Genomic DNA, 18861 nt, shown 5'->3' on the forward strand with positions numbered 1-18861 from the left:
CCAAGCCGTGAGCTTGGCTGTTTTCAGAAGTCCCATTGAAATGAATGGGAAGCGCACCGCACCGCACAAGCGCAGCTATCGCTCCATTTTCTTCTATGGGGCTTATGGAAAAAGCTGAACCAGTGCTCTGCTATTTTCAGCAGTCCCATAGAAATGAATGGAGGCTGTCCACGCATGCCCGGTGCGCCCTCCGGCACTTTGCAGGCTCACCTATCGTACATTGGAGGCATATGCTAGCAATATTCCCCCAATGACCAAGATGGGTATACCCCTTTTAAGTCTGGTTTGCTTTGGGAGCTGTTTTCCAGCAGAATAAAATAACTTTTTCTGGACATGGAATAAAGACACAAAGAGCAGACGGGTATGTTTGGAATTTGTTTGCAATCTTCTGTGGGGGCAGTGCTGTTAGATATATTGGTGAAAATGACGTGGCAGGCTCCCTTTAAGGAAATTCTGGGGTAACCTAAGTGGAAATCGGCTTCATAGACTGTCTCTCGCCCTGGAGAACCCGGCACTATCCTGTACCACAGAGTCTACTGATTTCAGCAAGAGCTGTGTAACGCTTGCTTTCACCTGTGGGGGCACTGCAGGGAAACAGAACATTTGCTGTCGGATTCTAGCTGATCGCTCGGGGTCCCAGCAGCAGAACCACTCGTGATCAGCTATGTACACACTGATTCATCTCCAGATCACTGAATATACTTTACTTTTATCATACATATATATTATTTGTAATATACATTTTTTTTAAATGTTGATGGAATTGCCCTTTAATTGCTCCAGAGAGTGTAATTCCGCTAGTACCCTCACCTCCTATAACCAGCGAGTATGAACTTGTCCTGATGCCGTTATTGTCTCTGTATTCAGCTAATTGTTGCCACTGGGATATCCTATGGTGTGAATCTGAAGAGAGTATATGGTGTGGATATTGTAGGAAACATCCCAACTGGGTGAGTACTGGAAAATAAATTGGAATTTACAATGCTCATCACTATTATATCAAAAATTATATGTAAGTCAGAAACTAAAGGGGGTGATACTTTTCCCCGATCTTGCTCCTCGGCTGCTTTTTAGCTGGACTCCATGAGGGCAGAGCTGTGATCTGTGACTACCCTTCAGCTACGGCATCTACAGGGAGTCTTAGGTAGTCTGAGACACGCCCCCTATCTCCTTATTGGTTCAGGCTGCTGCATTGACCCTCCTCCCTGCAGCTCCTCCTCTTCTGACCCCATCCACCACATAGGAGGTACACATCCACTTAAGGCACCCATATACTTAAAGGGGTTTTCCGAAATTTTGAGTATCTGATCGGTGGGTCTCTCCTGTGAGCGCCGCGGTCTGCTCGCGGCTTACCAAGCATAGCGCCGACCACCGTAAATGGTATAGCGGCTGTGCTTGGTATCATGCTCAGCCCCATTCACTTCACCATACAATGTACGGCGGTCGGCGCTCTGCTTGGTAATCGCGGAGAAGGCGATGGCGCGCGCGCACAGTGAGCGTCGGTGCCTTCTCAAACAGCTGATCGGCCGGGGCCCCAGGTGTCGGACACCTCACCGATCAGATACTGATGACCTATCCTGAGGATAGGTCATCCATATCAAAATATCAGAAAACCCCTTTAATGGCTCATTTTGACGGAAATGGCTGCGTATGGCGTCTTCGGCCTAGTGTGCACGTGATCGTACTGGGGATGGAAGGATCTGGTCATCTCGGTTAAGAACAAAGATCAGGCATGTTTAAGGTCAGCATGCCTGCTCTTTTACTCCCTCGAAATACGCTGAACGAACATAGGCAGGCCATGTGATACACATAAGATGGTTGGCCAACCCTCCGAAATTGGCGGGCGGCGGCCAATCTAAGTCTAATGTCTGTGGCCATCTTTACCCTCTATTAAGAACACATGCGTGTGAGTAGAGTAACATAGACACAGGGGAGCGAGGTAAAATTTTAGGGTCTATCAATGCGATTATTCGCTGTTATCCGCCATTTTATTTTTTTCCCGTTTACAGACTAAAAGCTCCTATTATACCAAGCACTGACCTGTTTGCCAGCGTGGTTGGCAATGCCTTTGCCATAGCCGTGGTCGTCTATGCCTTCACCATCTCTTTGGTCAAGATGTTTGCCGTTAAACATGGCTACAATGTGGACAGTAACCAGGTGAGGTCTCCTCCTCCTCCTTGAATATGAATCCATACTATCAGCCTCCCCAAATTTTCTCCCCTTCCCCCCCCCCCCCCCCCCCCCCTTGCTTGGAGCAGTTTTAGGGAGTAGCTCTTTATGCAGTTCCCTAATATAGGTTTTCAAGCAGTGGCATGCCCAAATTGCTGTCCTTGACTTGTAAGCGGCTACTAGGGGCACTACATATGGAGTTATACAACTTCTATTGAGTTCAATAGCAGCAGTATAAACGTATACATAGGTAGCTCCCCCTAGTGGTGGCTGAATTAAGTCTCATTATGGCCCTAAAAGCAAAACCAATAAAATGAACTTTCATAAAGTCATATTACATTTAATAAAGCTCTCAATCGGGAGTGGGGCCCCTTCTGAGTTTTGAGGGTCTCCAGACACTTTACTATTCATCCTGTATTAATGTACTATAATATACAGACTGTTACTGGTTTTATTGCAATATCTTCTATGTGTGACTGTTTGCATTGCAGGAGCTCATAGCCCTGGGGCTGAGTAATTCTTTTGGAAGCTTTTTTCAGTGTTTTACTATCGGAACAGCCATGTCCCGGAGCCTGGTGCAGGAGAGCACAGGAGGAAACAGTCAGGTGCGGCTATCAGATTCATGATAAGGGATTTCTGCATGAATGTACCTATTTGTACGAAGGACATTGTAAGGTTATCAGGTGGTGCACTACAAACACCAGCAACTTCATCAATGCTTGTTGCTTTATATGGAGCATTTTTATACCTGTGGAGACAGTATTATAGGAGTTATATTCTTGTACATAGGAGCAGTATTATAGTAGTTATATTCTTGTACATAGGAGGCAGTATTATAGTAGTTATATTCTTGTATATAGGAGGCAGTATTATAGTAGTTATATTCTTGTACATAGGAGCAGTATTATAGGAGTTATATTCTTGTAGATAGGAGCAGTATTATAGTAGTTATATTCTTGTACATAGGAGGCAGTATTATAGTAGTTATATTCTTGTACATAGGAGGCAGTGTTATAGTAGTTATATTCCTGTACATAGGAGCAGTATTATAGTAGTTATATTCTTGTACATAGGAGGCAGTATTATAGTAGTTATATTCTTGTACATAGGAGCAGTATTATAGGAGTTATATTCTTGTAGATAGGAGGCAGTATTATAGTAGTTATATTCTTGTACATAGGAGCAGTATTATAGTAGTTATATTCCTGTACATAGGAGCAGTATTATAGTAGTTATATTCTTGTACATAGGAGCAGTATTATAGTAGTTATATTCTTGTACATAGGAGCAGTATTATAGTAGTTATATTCTTGTACATAGCAGTATTATAGTAGTTATATTCTTGTACATAGGAGGCAGTATTATAGCAGTTATATTCTTGTACATGTATTCTTGTAGCTAGAGTGCAGCTATATATATTTGTCTATAGGGGCCACTGTAATAGTCAGATATTTCATAAATTAAACATGGATGGAGAATCTTTTTTAAACTCTGTGCTTTCTTACAGTAACAATATTAGGAGGTATTTAAAAAATATTGTATTTATGCACCTTATATTTTCATACCTCCTTGATCTGATTAGTCATACAGAGATACATGGTAAGCAGGGGCGTAACTACCACAGCGGCAGACCATGCGACTGCTATGGGGCCCAAGGCAAGAGGGGGCCCAGTTTTAGTTGGGATTATCTCCTCTTCTACTGGAGGTGAAAACTTGGTCAGGACTCTACCCGCTAAAGGAACAACTTTTAGCAAATGAGGCAGTGGAAAAAAACGGCCCAAGGGTCATTGAAAGGGAGTTAGGCAGAAACCCTTCTGTCCTGTGTGGGGGGCCTGGTTTGATCCTTGCTATGGGGCCCTTACTTCTCTATGTACGCCACTGATGGTAAGGTTGGAAAAAGACACATGTCTATCAAGTCCAACCTGTAATCATACAGTGTTGACCCAGATGAAGGCAAAAATTTATATAAGGCAGATGCTAAATTTCCTAGCTCCCATATTAAGTAATAAAAATTCCTTTCAAACTCCAAATCACAATAAAATCATGGATCAACGTCCAATCCCCCAGGAATCTAGTAACTTGCAATATATTTGATGCTGCCTGCTTGTCATGGTTAGAGGCCACCCGTTCCCTTAATTACCTTGGTCGCCCCTCTCTGCACCCACTCTGGTTCCGCTATGTCCTTCTTATACATGGGTGACCAACACTGTGCACAATATTCCACTTGTGGTCTGACTAGTGTTTTGTATGTAGGCAAAATTCATCCCACACTAATCCCTCTCCGTGTCCAGGTAGCCGGTGCGGTGTCTAGCCTTGTCATCCTCATCATCATTCTTAAAGCTGGCGAGCTGTTTGAGTCCCTGCCAAAAGTGAGTTCAGTTCCATCCCGGTGAGTTTTTTTTAATTGTTTTTTAAAAACGATTTCTCTGTAACAGGTTTGACCTGTACAAGCTAGAAAACGCAGGAGGGAAACTGTGAAGGTATTGTTACTGCGAGAACATTGAGCCTTGACCGTGTTGTGTAAATATCTTACCACCTTAAAATGAAGGAGGAATATTGTGAATAGGTAACAGGGTGTAAGGATGATCTAGTAATGGGATTCACCTTTCTCTACGTCTCATTAACACACGTCTATTTTTGATTTTTATTAAATTTTTTATAATTGTCCTCTCAAGCGTAGGTTTGCCACCAATATTTGGGACCCGCTCCTATCTTTAGAACAGGGCCCATAAGGAGAAGGAGAGCGGACGGCGCATGCGCAGCTGCACTACATCATTCATTTCTACAGGAGTGCCGAAAAAAAGTGGCGCACTCTGCTTTTTTTCCCCGAAAGTTCCATTAGAAAATCCGCCATTGTTCCATTCACTTATATGGGGCTGGCGAAAATAGTCGAGCTGTTTTTGGTAGTTCTATAGAAATAAATGGAAGCGGCTGTGCTTGTGCGCTGCACTCTCACTTTGCGGGCACCATTGTAGAGATGGGTGCGGGTCCCACCTCTGGGACCTGCATCTATCAGACGTTGATGGCATATCCTAATGCGACCAATGCTTGAGATGACGCAACCCCTTTAAAGGGGTTATACTATGATTAAGGTAAATAAATGAAAATCGGACACATGACAGCTAGAAAGCTAGGACCAGCCCTGTTCCTCACATGGATCCAGAGATCCCCCTGTTCATTACTTCAATTGTCCTGCTCGATTTATTTCAAGCGGGAATCTCATGGGGTGTGTCCTTTCTGCTGCAACTCCATCGCAGCTCAGGGTGTGTCCTTTCCGCTGCAGCTCTCTCCCTTAGGGCTCATGCACACGAATGTATATTTTTTTTTCTGTGTCCTTTCCATTGTTTTCGCGGCACGTATTCACTTTAATGGATCCGCAAAGAAAAGGAAATGACTCTGTTTCTATATATCCCCATGGCCGTTCCACAAAAAAGATAGAACATGTCCTATTCTTGTCCGTTTTGTGGACAAGGGGAGGCATTGTTATAATGGATCCGCAAAAAAAAAAAACGGATGCAATACGGATGTCACACGGACGTGTTCCGTATTTTTTGCAGATACGTGTTTTGCTCACAGCAAAATACATACGGTTGTGTGCATGAGCCCTTAGTAGGGTGCGTGTCCTTTCCGCTGCAGCTCTCTCCTTATCGCAGCTCGGCAGGGCTTGTCCTTTCTGCAACTGTCACAGCTTCTAAATCTGCAACTGAAAATCTGTTCCATTTATCTAAATGGGGTTGTTTTGGCGGCAAGCACATGGATCTCTGCAAGCCCCACCCCAGGTGAATGGAACTGAATTTCATTTCGGACAGAATTATCTGCAACAAAATCTGCCCCGTGTGAAGGCGCCCTAACAGTAGATAGGGCAGTTGAAGGATGGAACTGAGCATGTGCGACCACTACAGTAGGGTGGTCAGTATACATATTAAACACAAAAGGATGCTATTCTAATGAAGGTAGTTCAGGATCATGAGTTTCCTTGGCCCTTTCACACAGAAATTGTAAAAAAAAAATCAAAATTACCACCAACTGATGCTTTCATTCCCACACTGCCACTCCTACACCCTGCTACTGTCCTTAATGGTCTAACATAATGTAATCTTATGCATAATGTTTCAGGTCCTCCACACTGTGCATTCCTTATAATGTTGTTATGTAACTGTTCATATGTAATGTGCCTGGTTCACCAGCAGGTGGCAGCAAACACGGCAGAGCTGTACTTAGATAAAATAGAACCTTCCATTCCATTCTAACCCCCCTCTGGAGAGAAGTGGGCGAGTCCTACTTCCTGCAGGAAGGGTGGGGCAGAAGTTCCAGTTAGTCTAGCTTATCCCCTGCTAAGGGAAGGGTGTGCAGGCGCACGTCTCTGCTGGACGTGCCCACGCCAGCCAGAGCACCTTAAGCTCTGCTGGCCATGGAGGCCAAATCTTGAAGCCTCAGGAGCCAGGAGGAAAGTTCCCTGGCATAACCTAGGGTCAGACTACAAAGTGAAGTGCAGCATACAGAAGAAGCTGAGTTATACAGCCAGCCTGTCAGTACAGAGAGAAACATATGTAGCAGAGTGGAGTTTGCCTGCCAGTTTCATGCTAAAGCCTGCTGGAACCAAGACAAAGCCTGTAAACCGTTTTGGAGAAGGTTTATGCAAAGTAAAGCGGCCATTGAACTTCATCTCAACCTCTGGACTCAAGTTATTCTGTTATCCCTCAATTATTCGCTTTTATCAATTGCTTCGGAACCAAAGCCTGGGGTCCAGCTGTGTCCAAGTAGGAGCACCGTGGCACACATAAAGAGACATTTTAGGCCGCAACATACCACTCGGCATTCCTACACCTGGGACGCGCAATATATAGAGGGCCCTGGGGGGAGGCGCCCCCTGCAAAAGGCCAGCTAAATTTCTGGATTATCAAGTGCTGGACAATTGGGAAATTTTAATCAGTGAACAGTCACATTGCTTACATGCAGAAGCTACATAAATGGACAGTCTTTAGTTATGGTGTTACATATATATATATATATATATATATATATATATATATATATATATTATATTCTTAAATATTTTTTACTCCCCCAGGCGATACTGGCGTCAGTGGTCGTGGTGAATTTAAAGGGAATCTTCAAGCAGTTCAAGGATATCCCAGCACTATGGAGATCAAATAAAATGGACCTAGTAAGACCTATTTGTTCATCTCCTCTGACCGGTGTTTTCTTAAAGGGCCACTAACCCTAAAATGTAGAGTTTAAAAAAAAACAGTGCAGAGGAGCGGCGGATGGCCGTCACATCTCTATATACTGTATATAAATGTCTCGGCTCTGGAGAGAGACGAAACAAAGTTGTGGTCAGTGAAATGGCTGATAACAGAGAGCAATAGCCTGACACATGCTTAAGGACCGTTTCCACCATCTCGCAGGGTGAGTTTGTCACCGAGTTGTACGTGTCCTTCTCTTGCAGGCAGTTTGGTTAGTGACCTTTTTGGCCACCATACTCCTGAATTTGGACCTGGGCCTGGCCGTTTCAGTAGCGTTTTCCCTCGTGGCCGTCATCTTCAGGACACAGTGGTGAGTACAGTTTATAATCTTTAAAAGCAGATGTAGCAGAGCTGAGTTTGTCAATGCACCACTTGTATTGCGCATTGTGATCGAATATAGTGACCTGCAGTCCTATGTAAAAATACATTAGTGGTATCATAAAGTCATAATACACGTTATTCTGCAAATAGAAATGTTTGGGGCGATCTACAGGTGTGACATTTGGTGATCTGTTCCCTCACAGGCCTCGCTACTCAATACTTGGGCAAGTTTCCGGCACAGATATTTACAGAGATGTGACCCAGTATCAGCAGGTAAGGGGAGTTAAAAGGTAACTCTACCCAAAATACAGGATTCATGCAAACTAGTAGGGGCAATTCGGGGTTAAAGTAGTCTGCCCATTCCTTTTCTGACTTGCAGCCTGCCTCTTTCCATAGGTCTAGGACAGGGGTGCACAACCTGTGGCCCTTGATACCATTCTGTGCGGCCCCCAACCATCTGGTAACAGACATGTATGTCTATGTCTTGTGGCTGCTCACATGTATCTTTTATGTATTGTCCCATTAGATGGGAGTCCTAGAAGTGTAACTAGACATTTATGATATATACTGTATGTTCAATAGGCCATAAATCTAGTATTTCAGTTGGTAATACCCCTTTAAGTTTTATTTTCGGCCCTTAGAATTGGTTCAGGTTGACAATGTACCCCCAACCAGAAAAGATTGTGCACCCCTGCCATTGCTTTATGATCGGTGGGGGTCCGACCTCTGGGATTAAGGGGCTGCAGCTCTGAATTAGTGCTGCCTTTACAACACTGTGGCGCTCAGGCTGTCCACCATAGTGGGAACTATGGCACAGCCCCCAATCAAGCGAATGGGCCTGGCTACAGCTCTCCGGGGCCAGGACCACCATGATGCACTGACAACTTAGGCTACTTTCACACGAGCGTTCGGAGCGGATCCGTCTGCATTATTACTTAGAAAATTTTCTAAGTCAGAAAGTAGCCTGAGCGGATCCGTTCAGACTTTACATTGAAAGTCAATGGGGAACGGATCCGCATGAAGATTGAGCCATATGGTGTCATCTTCAAGCGGATCCGTCCCCATTGACTTCCATTATAAGTCTGGACGGATCCGCTCGCCTCCGCACGGCCAGGCGGATATCCGAACGCTGCAAGCAGCGTTCAGGTGTCCGCTCACTGAGCGGAGGCTGAACGCTGGCAGGCGGATGCATTCTCAGTGGATCCGCCTCCACTAAGCATGCATTAGGGCCAGACGGATACATTCGGGGCCGCTCGTGAGCCCCTTCAAACGGAGCGCACGAGCGGACACCCGAACGCTCGTGTGAAAGTAGCCTTAGTAGGGGGGTGGGGGCTCAGCGCTAAATCATCACTCCGGCCACTTTGTGCTCAGGATCGGTAAGGGCCAGATCAGACACACCCAGTGATCATGAAGGACTGGCATATACTAGCAATATGTCATTGATAACCCCCTTTAAAGGGTTACTCATAAATGGGTTTAGAAAGACCGTTTTATTTTGTGTTTTTTTTTTTTTTGGTATCTCAAAACACAAGGTCTCTGGTTGATATGAGTTATAAATTGGAATAGTAGAATATCTGCCATGTCTCATAATAGAATGAATGCAATTCCACCTGTGCCCAGCGGGTGGAGATAGAAGCCATTGTTCCATTACACCTAGTATAGTTATACAGATAGGTGTAATAGTATATTTACCTGGCCCCTGACGACTGTTTCCTCCCGGATCGCTCCGCGTCCATCTTCGCATTTCCTTTGCCTGCGTAAATCAACATCTGTCGATGGAGGGGGTGCAGCCAATAACAGGCTGCGGCGGTGACCTGCTCCCTTGCGTCACGTGTGATGCAGGTCACCGCCACGTCCTGGTATTGGCTGCGCTACCTCACTCCAGAGCTCCACCTAGTGCTGGAAAATGTCATGGATTTATGTCTGAAGGAGAACTTTAATGCCAGATCTCCCCCCCCCCCACACACACTTTTTTTCTGGGCCCCATAGCAGTTGTGTGGTACCTCCATGTTGGGTAAGCCACTGGATATGGCTATAATCATTCATTGTATATGCTTTAATGTTTACAGCCAGCTGTAAAGCAAGTTGGCGACTTTCTTTATTGCGCTGACATCTAGTGGCCAATATTAAATCTGCAGTATTTTATAACATATATATTTATGAACAGAGATGAGAAAACCATTTAAAATAATTAAATAATTACAAGCTCAGTTGAATACAGAGTTGTAGACATGGGTGTAGTGATAGGGGGTGTAGCCGTAGCAGTCATATTTGGGCCTAAAGGATCCTTTATTACATAAGAAGTTACTGGTATTATAAGTCCCCTGTTTTATGGGGGTGCACAGGAGGTTCGGATAACACCTTTTGGTGGTAGTTATACTTTCCTTCTCCTGGGGCACATATTCAGTTTTCTGCCTTAGCACTGGGTCTATATACCAAGGCAAAAAAAAATGGTTGGTGTGCCCTCCTATTGCACCCAAGACACATGCCCCCGGGAGCCCACCATCTAATAAGCAAGGTTTATGGTACCGCCATAGGTACCAAGTCAGAATACTTGCTATCAGGGCGATATTGAGGGGAGTGGTAGTCAGAGTGGCGGCTGTGTGGGGCACCACTTAAGAGAGGGGTAAGAGTGCCGCCCTAGGCACGTGCCCTTAGATGCCTCATTGTAAAACAGCCCTGCTAATGAGTTATTTTGGTGTTTATCACATAGGCTCTCGAGATCCCAGGTGTAAAGATCTTCAGGTCTTCGTGCACACTTTACTTTGCTAATGCAGAGTTATATGCGAATGCTGTTAAAAAGCAGGTAGGTACATAGACTCCTAGGAACGTGTCCAAGGTCTCCTCTCCCACCTGCTGGAGCGTGCAAAAAGTTGATTTGTCTCCTTCTTACAGTGTGGGATTGATGTGGACAAACTTATTGAGATGAAGAAGAAAGAAGCTAAAAAGAAGAAGCAACTGCAGGAAAAGGCAGAGAGAGAGGCAAAGAAAGGGTTAAAGGAACAGAATAACACCGAGGACACAAGCGAAAAAGTATGTGCTGCTCCGCCTCGATTTCCTGCATCTGAAGGGACGTGTGTGTATAAGACACGGTCCAGGAGCTGGTGAAATTAAAGGGTGTGTTCACCTTTGGAGACCATCTTACAGTTTATGCATAGATAAAAATAAAAAAATATCCCTTTAGTTATCTTGTACTGATGCTGTATTATGCTCCAGAGCTGCATTCACAGTTCTGCCAGTTGTCAAGCTGGCTTACGGCTTACCTTCTGGTATATTAAAGGTGACTCCACCAGCAGAATAGTGAGTGCAGCTCTGGAGTATAAAACAGGATGTAACTCAGGATCACTACAGGATAAGTAATGTAATGTATGTACACAGTGACTGCACCAGCAGAATAGTGAGTGCAGCTCTGGAGTATAATACAGGATGTAATTCAGGATCCGTACAGGAGAAGTAATGTAATGTATGCACACAGTGACTGCACCAGCAGAATAGTGAGTGCAGCTCTGGAGCATAATACAGGATGTAATTGAGGATCAGTGCAGGATAAGTAATGTAATGTACACAGTGACTGCACCAGCAGAATAGTGAGTGCAGCCCTGGAGTATAATACAGGATGTAACTCGGGATCAGTACAGGATAAGTAATGTAATGTATGTACACAGTGACTCCACCAGCAGAATAGTGAGTGCAGCTCTGGGGTATAATACAGGATGTAATTGAGGATCAGTGCAGGATAAGTAATGTATGTACACAGTGACTGCACCAGCAGAATAGTGAGTGCAGCTCTGGAGTATAATATAGACTATAACAATGATACAGTAATGCAATACTGTAAAATGATGAAGGTGGACATGCCCTTGACAGAAACGCTAGAGAACAGAAAATGTAATACTCAGCATCTTTATAATATACCTTCATTACTTTTGCTTATTTACACTTTTTTTATTCTGTACTTAGAAGACAATTTTCCCTGGTGGAAACCATCATCAAGCAGGCTGGAAATTATTGTGATTTTATCTGCATTCTAATTATATAAGCACACAGGACACACACGCCTTAGGATAGCGACATATACAGACTGTAGTCAGTGTTTTAATACATTTTTATATCCCTCGTGGATGAAGGCATTATTCCAGCCGCCACCATTCATTCATATTTCATGTGATGTAACTATATTTATAGCGTTTGCTTGTAATATTCATTCACTTGACCCATTTCTAACTGGATTTGTCTGCAGGCACATGAGCTGGAGTACATCTATCCCCACAGCCCTGGGGTCGGGGAACCAGAACAAGCTGTAATTAATGAAGTAGTGGAGGAGACGGCATTCAACGGTGCGGGATCCGACCAATGCCCCTTCCACTCGCTCATCCTGGATCTCAGCACGGTCAGCTTTGTGGATACAGTCAGCATTAAGATCTTGAAAAATGTAAGTCCTTTTAGCTTATTTTCCATTATGCTCTCCAGAAATGCTGGCGTCCTGAAACCTGTCCATTCCATAGATGCAGAGCACACTAAGGTTAAGAGCCTCATAGGACAGGAGACACTGAATTTCCCCCAGATGCTTTACTTCTTGAGTTAAAAGATATAAAATTCTGGTTACCTGTAACCACCACCAGGGGGAGCAATCACCATATTGATTATTCTGGTGCATTATTATGAGAGAGTTTGGGGGGCTGTGCAGAGCTTCATGGCCCCTGTTTTTGGTATCGGTGCACGGACATCACACATTTTCTCCAGACATGGTTACATAAAATATAAGTTTTAGGTGGAGTTCCCCTTTTAAATGGTGTAATCAGTAGTACTTGAAAATTCTAAAGCTCTAGATGTGCTCATGCCCCCTTTCTCATTTTCTAAACTTTTAGAACAATTATTTCTTTAGCAGATTTATTAAAACTTTGCACCAAACTTTGCTGCACTTTGTTGCATCGAAAGGGATTCTGTCACCTCCAAAATCGGTTTCAACATAAGCATACCGCCATGTAGGGTAGGTTCCCTTAAATGCAACCACACCGTTCTTGTGAAAATCCGCTCCTCTATTCATGAGAAATGGTTTTTTTTTTTGTTTTTTTATTATGCAAATAAGGCTTTCAGTGCACCTTGGGCGGGGCCGCCCTGTTTAGTGCACCATCTCTCCACCATAATGCCACCCAGCGCCTTCCCCTCCTATTTGATAAGACCCCTGTAGGTCACTCCCCCTTGTCTACTAAGGTGCAAAGTGTCTAAAACACATATTCAATGTGCATGCGCGCCACTTTTTTTGGGTGCAAATTCGGCAATAATGTATCTAGTAAACCTCCCCATAATATCTTTTATTTTTCAGATATTTCGTGATTTTCAAGAAATTGACGTGGCCGTCTATCTGGTTGGATGTCATGGTATGTAGTAATGGCCGACCGTAGGGGGTCATTTTCTAATGGGCTGGTGGTGGCAGAAAGGAACCACTCAGCCTGAAGAGAATGGTAGGGGCTCTGGATCAGGGGCTGACGGGTGGTGACACAGACATATGGACCCCCTGGGTTGGACCAGCTCTCCCTCCGGTGGGATCAGGCCATTGAGCAATAGGTCCCAAAGGACTATTTCCTATGGGTTGTATCACAAATAACTGATCAGATCTTCTTGAGGACATGTTCTGTATATATGGAGGGTGGGCCCCATAATTTCATCCTCTGGTAAGACCAAGGGACCCGAGTCAGATGGCATCCTTATACCTATGGTGAAAATCTAATGTATGTGTCTATCACAGAAAATGTCCTAGAACAGCTGGAATGTGGGAATTTCTTCAGCAAGACGATCACCAAGCATCAGCTATACTCTTCCCTCCAAGACGCCGTCGCTTATATTTCGAGATTTCATAGAGAGAAGCCTGTGAAAGAAGAAAGACATGTAAGCATTTCAGTGTATTTCCTTTTTTTAAAGGGCAATTTGATATTTTTTTTTTAATAGGACTATCCCTTTAATTGCTAAAATGGGATCCTCATAGGTTAATTGAAAAAGGATTACTTCCCCTGACATAAATACTTAAATTAATATCCCCCCTACAATGTTAAATACCCAGATTCCCTTGTTATAGTACATGATAAAACTGTCTGCTTGCAGCCACCACTAGAGGGAGCTCAGTGCACGGGAATATATACAGTTTCTTTAAAGGAGTTATCCAAGACTGAATAACCCCTGGTACAATGCCCGGACCAGCGACACTGTGCATATTTGCCTGGTCCCTGATGACTGTTTCCCCCCAGATCGCTCCACGTCCGTCTCCGCATTTCCTCTGTCTGCGTAAATGAACATCCGTCGATGGAGGGGGTGCAGCCAATAGCAGGCTGTGGCGGTGACCTGCTCCCTTGCGTCACGTGTGATGTCACATGTGACACAAGGCGGCAGGTCACCACCACGTCCTGGAATTGGCTGCACTCCCTCCCTCCAGAGCTCCACCTAGTGCTGGAAAATGTTATGGATTTATGTCTGAACTGAAGTAGAACTTTTTGGCCAGAATTCCCCCCCCCCCCCTTTTTTGGGCCCCATAGCAGTTGTGTGGTCTACCTCCATATTAGGTAAGCCACTGGGTGTGACTATAATCATTCATTGTATATGCTTTAGTGTTTACAGCAAGCTGTAAAGGAAGTTGGTGACTTTCTGTATTGCGCTGACATCTAGTGGCCAATATTAAATCTGCAATATTTTATACCTTATATATTTATGAACAGAGATGAAAACCATTTAAATAATTACAAATCCACTTAACGAACCTGTGTATGATTTATTTTTACAGTCTTGGACCACGAAGCTATGAGGGCATCGATTTCCTTCCCACATCTTATACTTGAATTCCCAGAATGTGAGCCCTTCAGGATAACACGTGGACAGTCTGGCTACAACAACTGCCAACCAAGAGCTCCCCCTAGTGGCCACATGATATTATTCACTAATATTTAGTAAGTTTTGAAAAGTGAATAAAAGGAACTGTCTACTTCTACTGCAACTGATGACCGATGAGGAGATGGGAGACCTTATAAAAATCAGTAATATGGTGCTATCATTTAAAGGCAACCGAGTATCTTGGATTCTTATTAAGGTTTTTTTACCGGATAATCGAAATACATGTCACATGTAATAAAACCTATTTTTCATGCTTGCTGTTCTGTCAGGTCATTTGTGTGCGTCAAGGAATAGTAGCCGAGGAATGACTGTGGTCTGGCATCCAAACAATTCAAAAATCTGATTACTTGGTCCATGTGACTGATCTGCTCTACATTTAGCCTAGGGGGGTCTGCTTTGTTCTATCCATAATAAAAAGCCCTCTAGTCATTTTCAGTGGTGCCATTATGGCTACTTTCACACTTGCGTTCAGAGCGGGTCCGTCTGGTATCTGCACAGACGGATCCGCTCCTATAATGCAAACGCTTAGATCCGTTCAGAACAGATCCGTTTGCATTACCATGAACAAAAATGGTTCATGATAATGCAAACGGATCCGTTTTGACTTTACATTGAAAGTCAATGGGGGACGGATCCGTTTGAAAATTGAGCCATATAGTGTCAACTTCAAACGGATCCGTCCCCATTGACTTAGGCTACTTTCACATTAGCGTTCGGAGCAGATCCGGCTGATGTTTCATCAGACGGATCCGCTCCGATAATGCAGACGTTTGCATCCGTTCAGAACGGATCCGTCTGCATTATTACTTAGAAAATTTTCTAAGTGTGAAAGTTGTCTGAGCGGATCCGTTCAGACTTTACATTGAAAGTCAATGGGGAACGGATCCGCTTGAAGATTGAGCCATATTGTGTCATCTTCAAGCGGATCCGTCCCCATTGACTTAGGCTACTTTCACACTTGCGTTAGGAGCGGATCCGTCTGGTGTCTGCACAGACGGATCCGCTCCTATAATGCAAACGCTTGCATCCGTTCAGAACGGATCCGTTTGCATAACCATAACCATATCATTTTTTTTTTTTTTTAATGATAATGCAAACGGATCCGTTCAGACTTTACATTGAAAGTCAATGGGGGACGGATCCGTTTGAAAATTGAGCCATACTGTGTCATCTTCAAACGGATCCGTCCCCATTGACTTCCATTATAAGTCTGGACGGATCCGCTCGCCTCCGCACGGCCAGGCGGACACCCGAACGCTGCAAGCAGCGTTCAGGTGTCCGCTCACTGAGCGGAGCGGAGGCTGAGCGCTGGCAGGCGGATGCATTCTCAGTGGATCCGCCTCCATTGAGAATGCATCAGGGCTGGACGGCTGCGTTCGGGACCGCTCGTGAGCTCCTTCAAACGGAGCTCACGAGCGGACACCTGAACGCAGGTGTGAAAGTAGCCTACATTGTAAGTGTGGACGGATCCGCTCGCCTCCGCACGGCCAGGCGGACACCCGAACGCTGCAAGCAGCGTTCAGGTGTCCGCTCACTGAGCGGAGCGGAGGCTGAACGCTGGCAGGCGGATGCATTCTCAGTGGATCCGCCTCCACTGAGAATGCATTGGGGCCAGACGGATGCGTTCGGGGCCGCTCGTGAGCCCCTTCAAACGGTGCGCACGAGCGGACACCCGAACGCTAGTGTGAAAGTAGCCTTACATTGTAAGTCTGGACGGATCCGTTTGCCTCTGCACGGCCAGGCGGACACCCGAACGCTGCAAGCTGCGTTCAGGTGTCCGTCTGCTGAGCGGAGGACAAACTGTGCCAAACTGATGCATTCTGAGCGGATCCGCCTCCACTCAGAATGCATTAGGGCTGGACGGATCCGTTCGGGGCCGCTTGTGGGAGCCTTCAAACGGAGCTCACAAGCGGACACCCGAACGCTAGTGTGAAAGTAGCCTATGTTGGTCTACATATGACATTTTGATTGTGTTTTTTTTTTTTTTTTCGGGAGGTGGAATGAAAAAAAAAATATTAGTTTTGCCCTTTGTTTTCCAAAAAAAGATAATTTTAGTCTACGGGTCATTACAGATGCAGTGATACCAATTATGTACAGTTTAAGTAAATAAAAGCGCTTGTGAGTAAAAAAAAAATGCATATTTATATATATTTTTTTAAGTAAAATCTTTCTCTATATAGTGCCATCTGTTTGTTCTCCTCTTTACTTCTCTGTCCACCTCGTTAAGGTGGACGCAGATACTCTGTACCATTCTTCAACTGTCTAAAAGCCCTAAATTCTGTTAGAGGCTGTGACAGCTCTAGGGAGAGAGCTGCGGGAGAAAGGGCACACCCCCTGAGCAAGGACACGTCCCCCCTGAGCTGTGATAGGGAGCAAGCTGCAGCAGAAAGGACATGTCCCCCTGCCCAAGGACACGCCGCATGAGCTGTCAGTCTTATTTCTGGATCCATGTGAGGTAAAAGACTGGTTTGATCCTTGCTAGAAATATATATATTTTTTTTTATCGGATATTTTTTTATTATTATTTGTGTACAAATCACATATCAGAAGTACAACAATATCAATGTACATGCTTAAAGATTCCAAATTGAATCCAATCCACTAGAAATAACTTTTTATGCACTATACGATGTCTGATTCTCATTTTTTAACATTAATCATGGGATAACCCCTCTAAAATGATAGGTACCCTTTAAATAAATGGGGGCAGAGCTCCAATACCAGACAATACTGATGGTCATGGGTGACTCCCCATGCCCTAAACTCAATGGCCAACAGCCCTAGCTTGGAATATGCATACAGCAGCAGTCGGCCTCCTCTGGCACTCCAGCTGTTGTGAAACTACAACTCCCAGCGGGCACACTTGCTCTATTCTCGGAACGCATAAAGAAATGTATGGAGCATGATGGGATTCATAGTTTCTGGGACCAGACTGAACTACTGACAATGACCACAGTGATCCCCACTGTTCTGCGGCTTGTCCCCTCCCTCCTGCCGCTCATTTATGTAAGTTAATATTAGGACTGGGGCCATCGCGTGACATGAAAATCATGCAACATTGCATATGATGATTGCCAGTGGGGCGAGACGCAACATACTGCGTGGTCACAGGTTGCAAAACCCACACGACTTTGCTCTCATAGACCACAATGCAATTCTCACACTCCTGTGATTCACCGGACAGAACTTGGTAGACCCTGCTTTCATCACTGAACACTATTGTTTGGCACATCAGAGTTTGCAGGGGGCCTGGAGAGCGCCTACTGCTATCATGCATGCCACAGGACCAACACCAAGTGTCATGGTGTGGGGCGCCATTGGCTCCCATGGCTGTTACCGTCTGGTATTCAAAGAGGGTACATTGACCAGCCTTTGGTATGTCCTGGACATCCTGGAACCAATCGTACTGCCTTTTTGACTCTTGACTTTTACAAAAAGATAACGGCCGCCCGCACACTGCATGCGCTACGCAACACGCTCTTTAGGGTCTTCAGCAGCTCCCCCGGCCAGCTCGATCATCAGATCTTTCCTCCATCAAGAACGTCTGGGACTGAATGGGGTGATGGATTTTCCATGTTCAGCAGCCGACAACCACCTCGGCTGAACTACGGTTCCAAGTTGAAAGAGCTTGGGATGACCACAGGAGGATATCCGGCATCTGTTTGACTGTCACCATGCCAGGGGAGATGCCAACCAGTACTAATGTGACCCTGCTCGAACCTATACCCTGCTGCAGAACCCAAAATAAAGGGGGCACCACCACAGTTGTGTATCCGCTGACCAAGCGCCTCTAGCAGTTTATACTCAAGTCATTGGTGTTGCGTTTTGCAGTTGTTCTTTTGTGCATTATGTTTTGCAGGTGATCTTGGTTTTGTGTACATTACTTTTTTCAGGTGTTAATGTTTAATTTTCTGCTAGTTTGGAAGAATATCACATGCTCCGCAATTTCCTCTGCTCTATACAATAACTAGAGATGAGCGAATTTCTTAAAAGTTAAATTCAGCCGAATTTCACCAAAAAATTCACTTTGTGACGGTCGTTCGCATTTTTTTTTTAAGTAGCGGGTGCCATGACAGGGAGCTGCGATAGCGCCGCCCCCCTCATTGTACCCCTCAGATGCCGTGTTCATACAGGATTGCGGCATCTGGGTGTAAAATTAACAATAAAAAAAAATATAAAAATGATCAAACTTACCGCCTCCATTTTCTCGCGACCATCTTGCTTGAAGATCGCGGCCGAAATC

General features: G+C 44.8%; 1 protein-coding gene across 2 annotated transcripts in view; it reads left to right on the forward strand.

Moving 5' to 3' along the window:
- Positions 1–14891, forward strand: part of SLC26A6 (solute carrier family 26 member 6) — a 60884-nt gene extending 45993 nt beyond the window's left edge. For both annotated transcript variants that reach the window (XM_040408668.1, XM_040408667.1), the window contains exons 8-20: positions 868–950; positions 2010–2157; positions 2661–2774; positions 4461–4538; positions 7241–7336; positions 7619–7725; positions 7940–8009; positions 10450–10542; positions 10632–10769; positions 11977–12168; positions 13063–13117; positions 13486–13625; positions 14512–14891. In XM_040408668.1, coding sequence (XP_040264602.1) covers positions 868–950; positions 2010–2157; positions 2661–2774; positions 4461–4538; positions 7241–7336; positions 7619–7725; positions 7940–8009; positions 10450–10542; positions 10632–10769; positions 11977–12168; positions 13063–13117; positions 13486–13625; positions 14512–14532 — 1335 coding nt within the window. In that variant the 3' untranslated portion in view covers positions 14533–14891. The remainder of the gene's footprint in view (positions 1–867; positions 951–2009; positions 2158–2660; positions 2775–4460; positions 4539–7240; positions 7337–7618; positions 7726–7939; positions 8010–10449; positions 10543–10631; positions 10770–11976; positions 12169–13062; positions 13118–13485; positions 13626–14511) is intronic.
- The last annotated feature ends 3970 nt before the right edge of the window (positions 14892–18861 follow it).

This window comes from Bufo bufo, chromosome 9 (genome assembly GCF_905171765.1).
Source record: "Bufo bufo chromosome 9, aBufBuf1.1, whole genome shotgun sequence".
In the NCBI taxonomy this organism is placed as follows: Eukaryota; Metazoa; Chordata; class Amphibia; order Anura; family Bufonidae; genus Bufo; species Bufo bufo.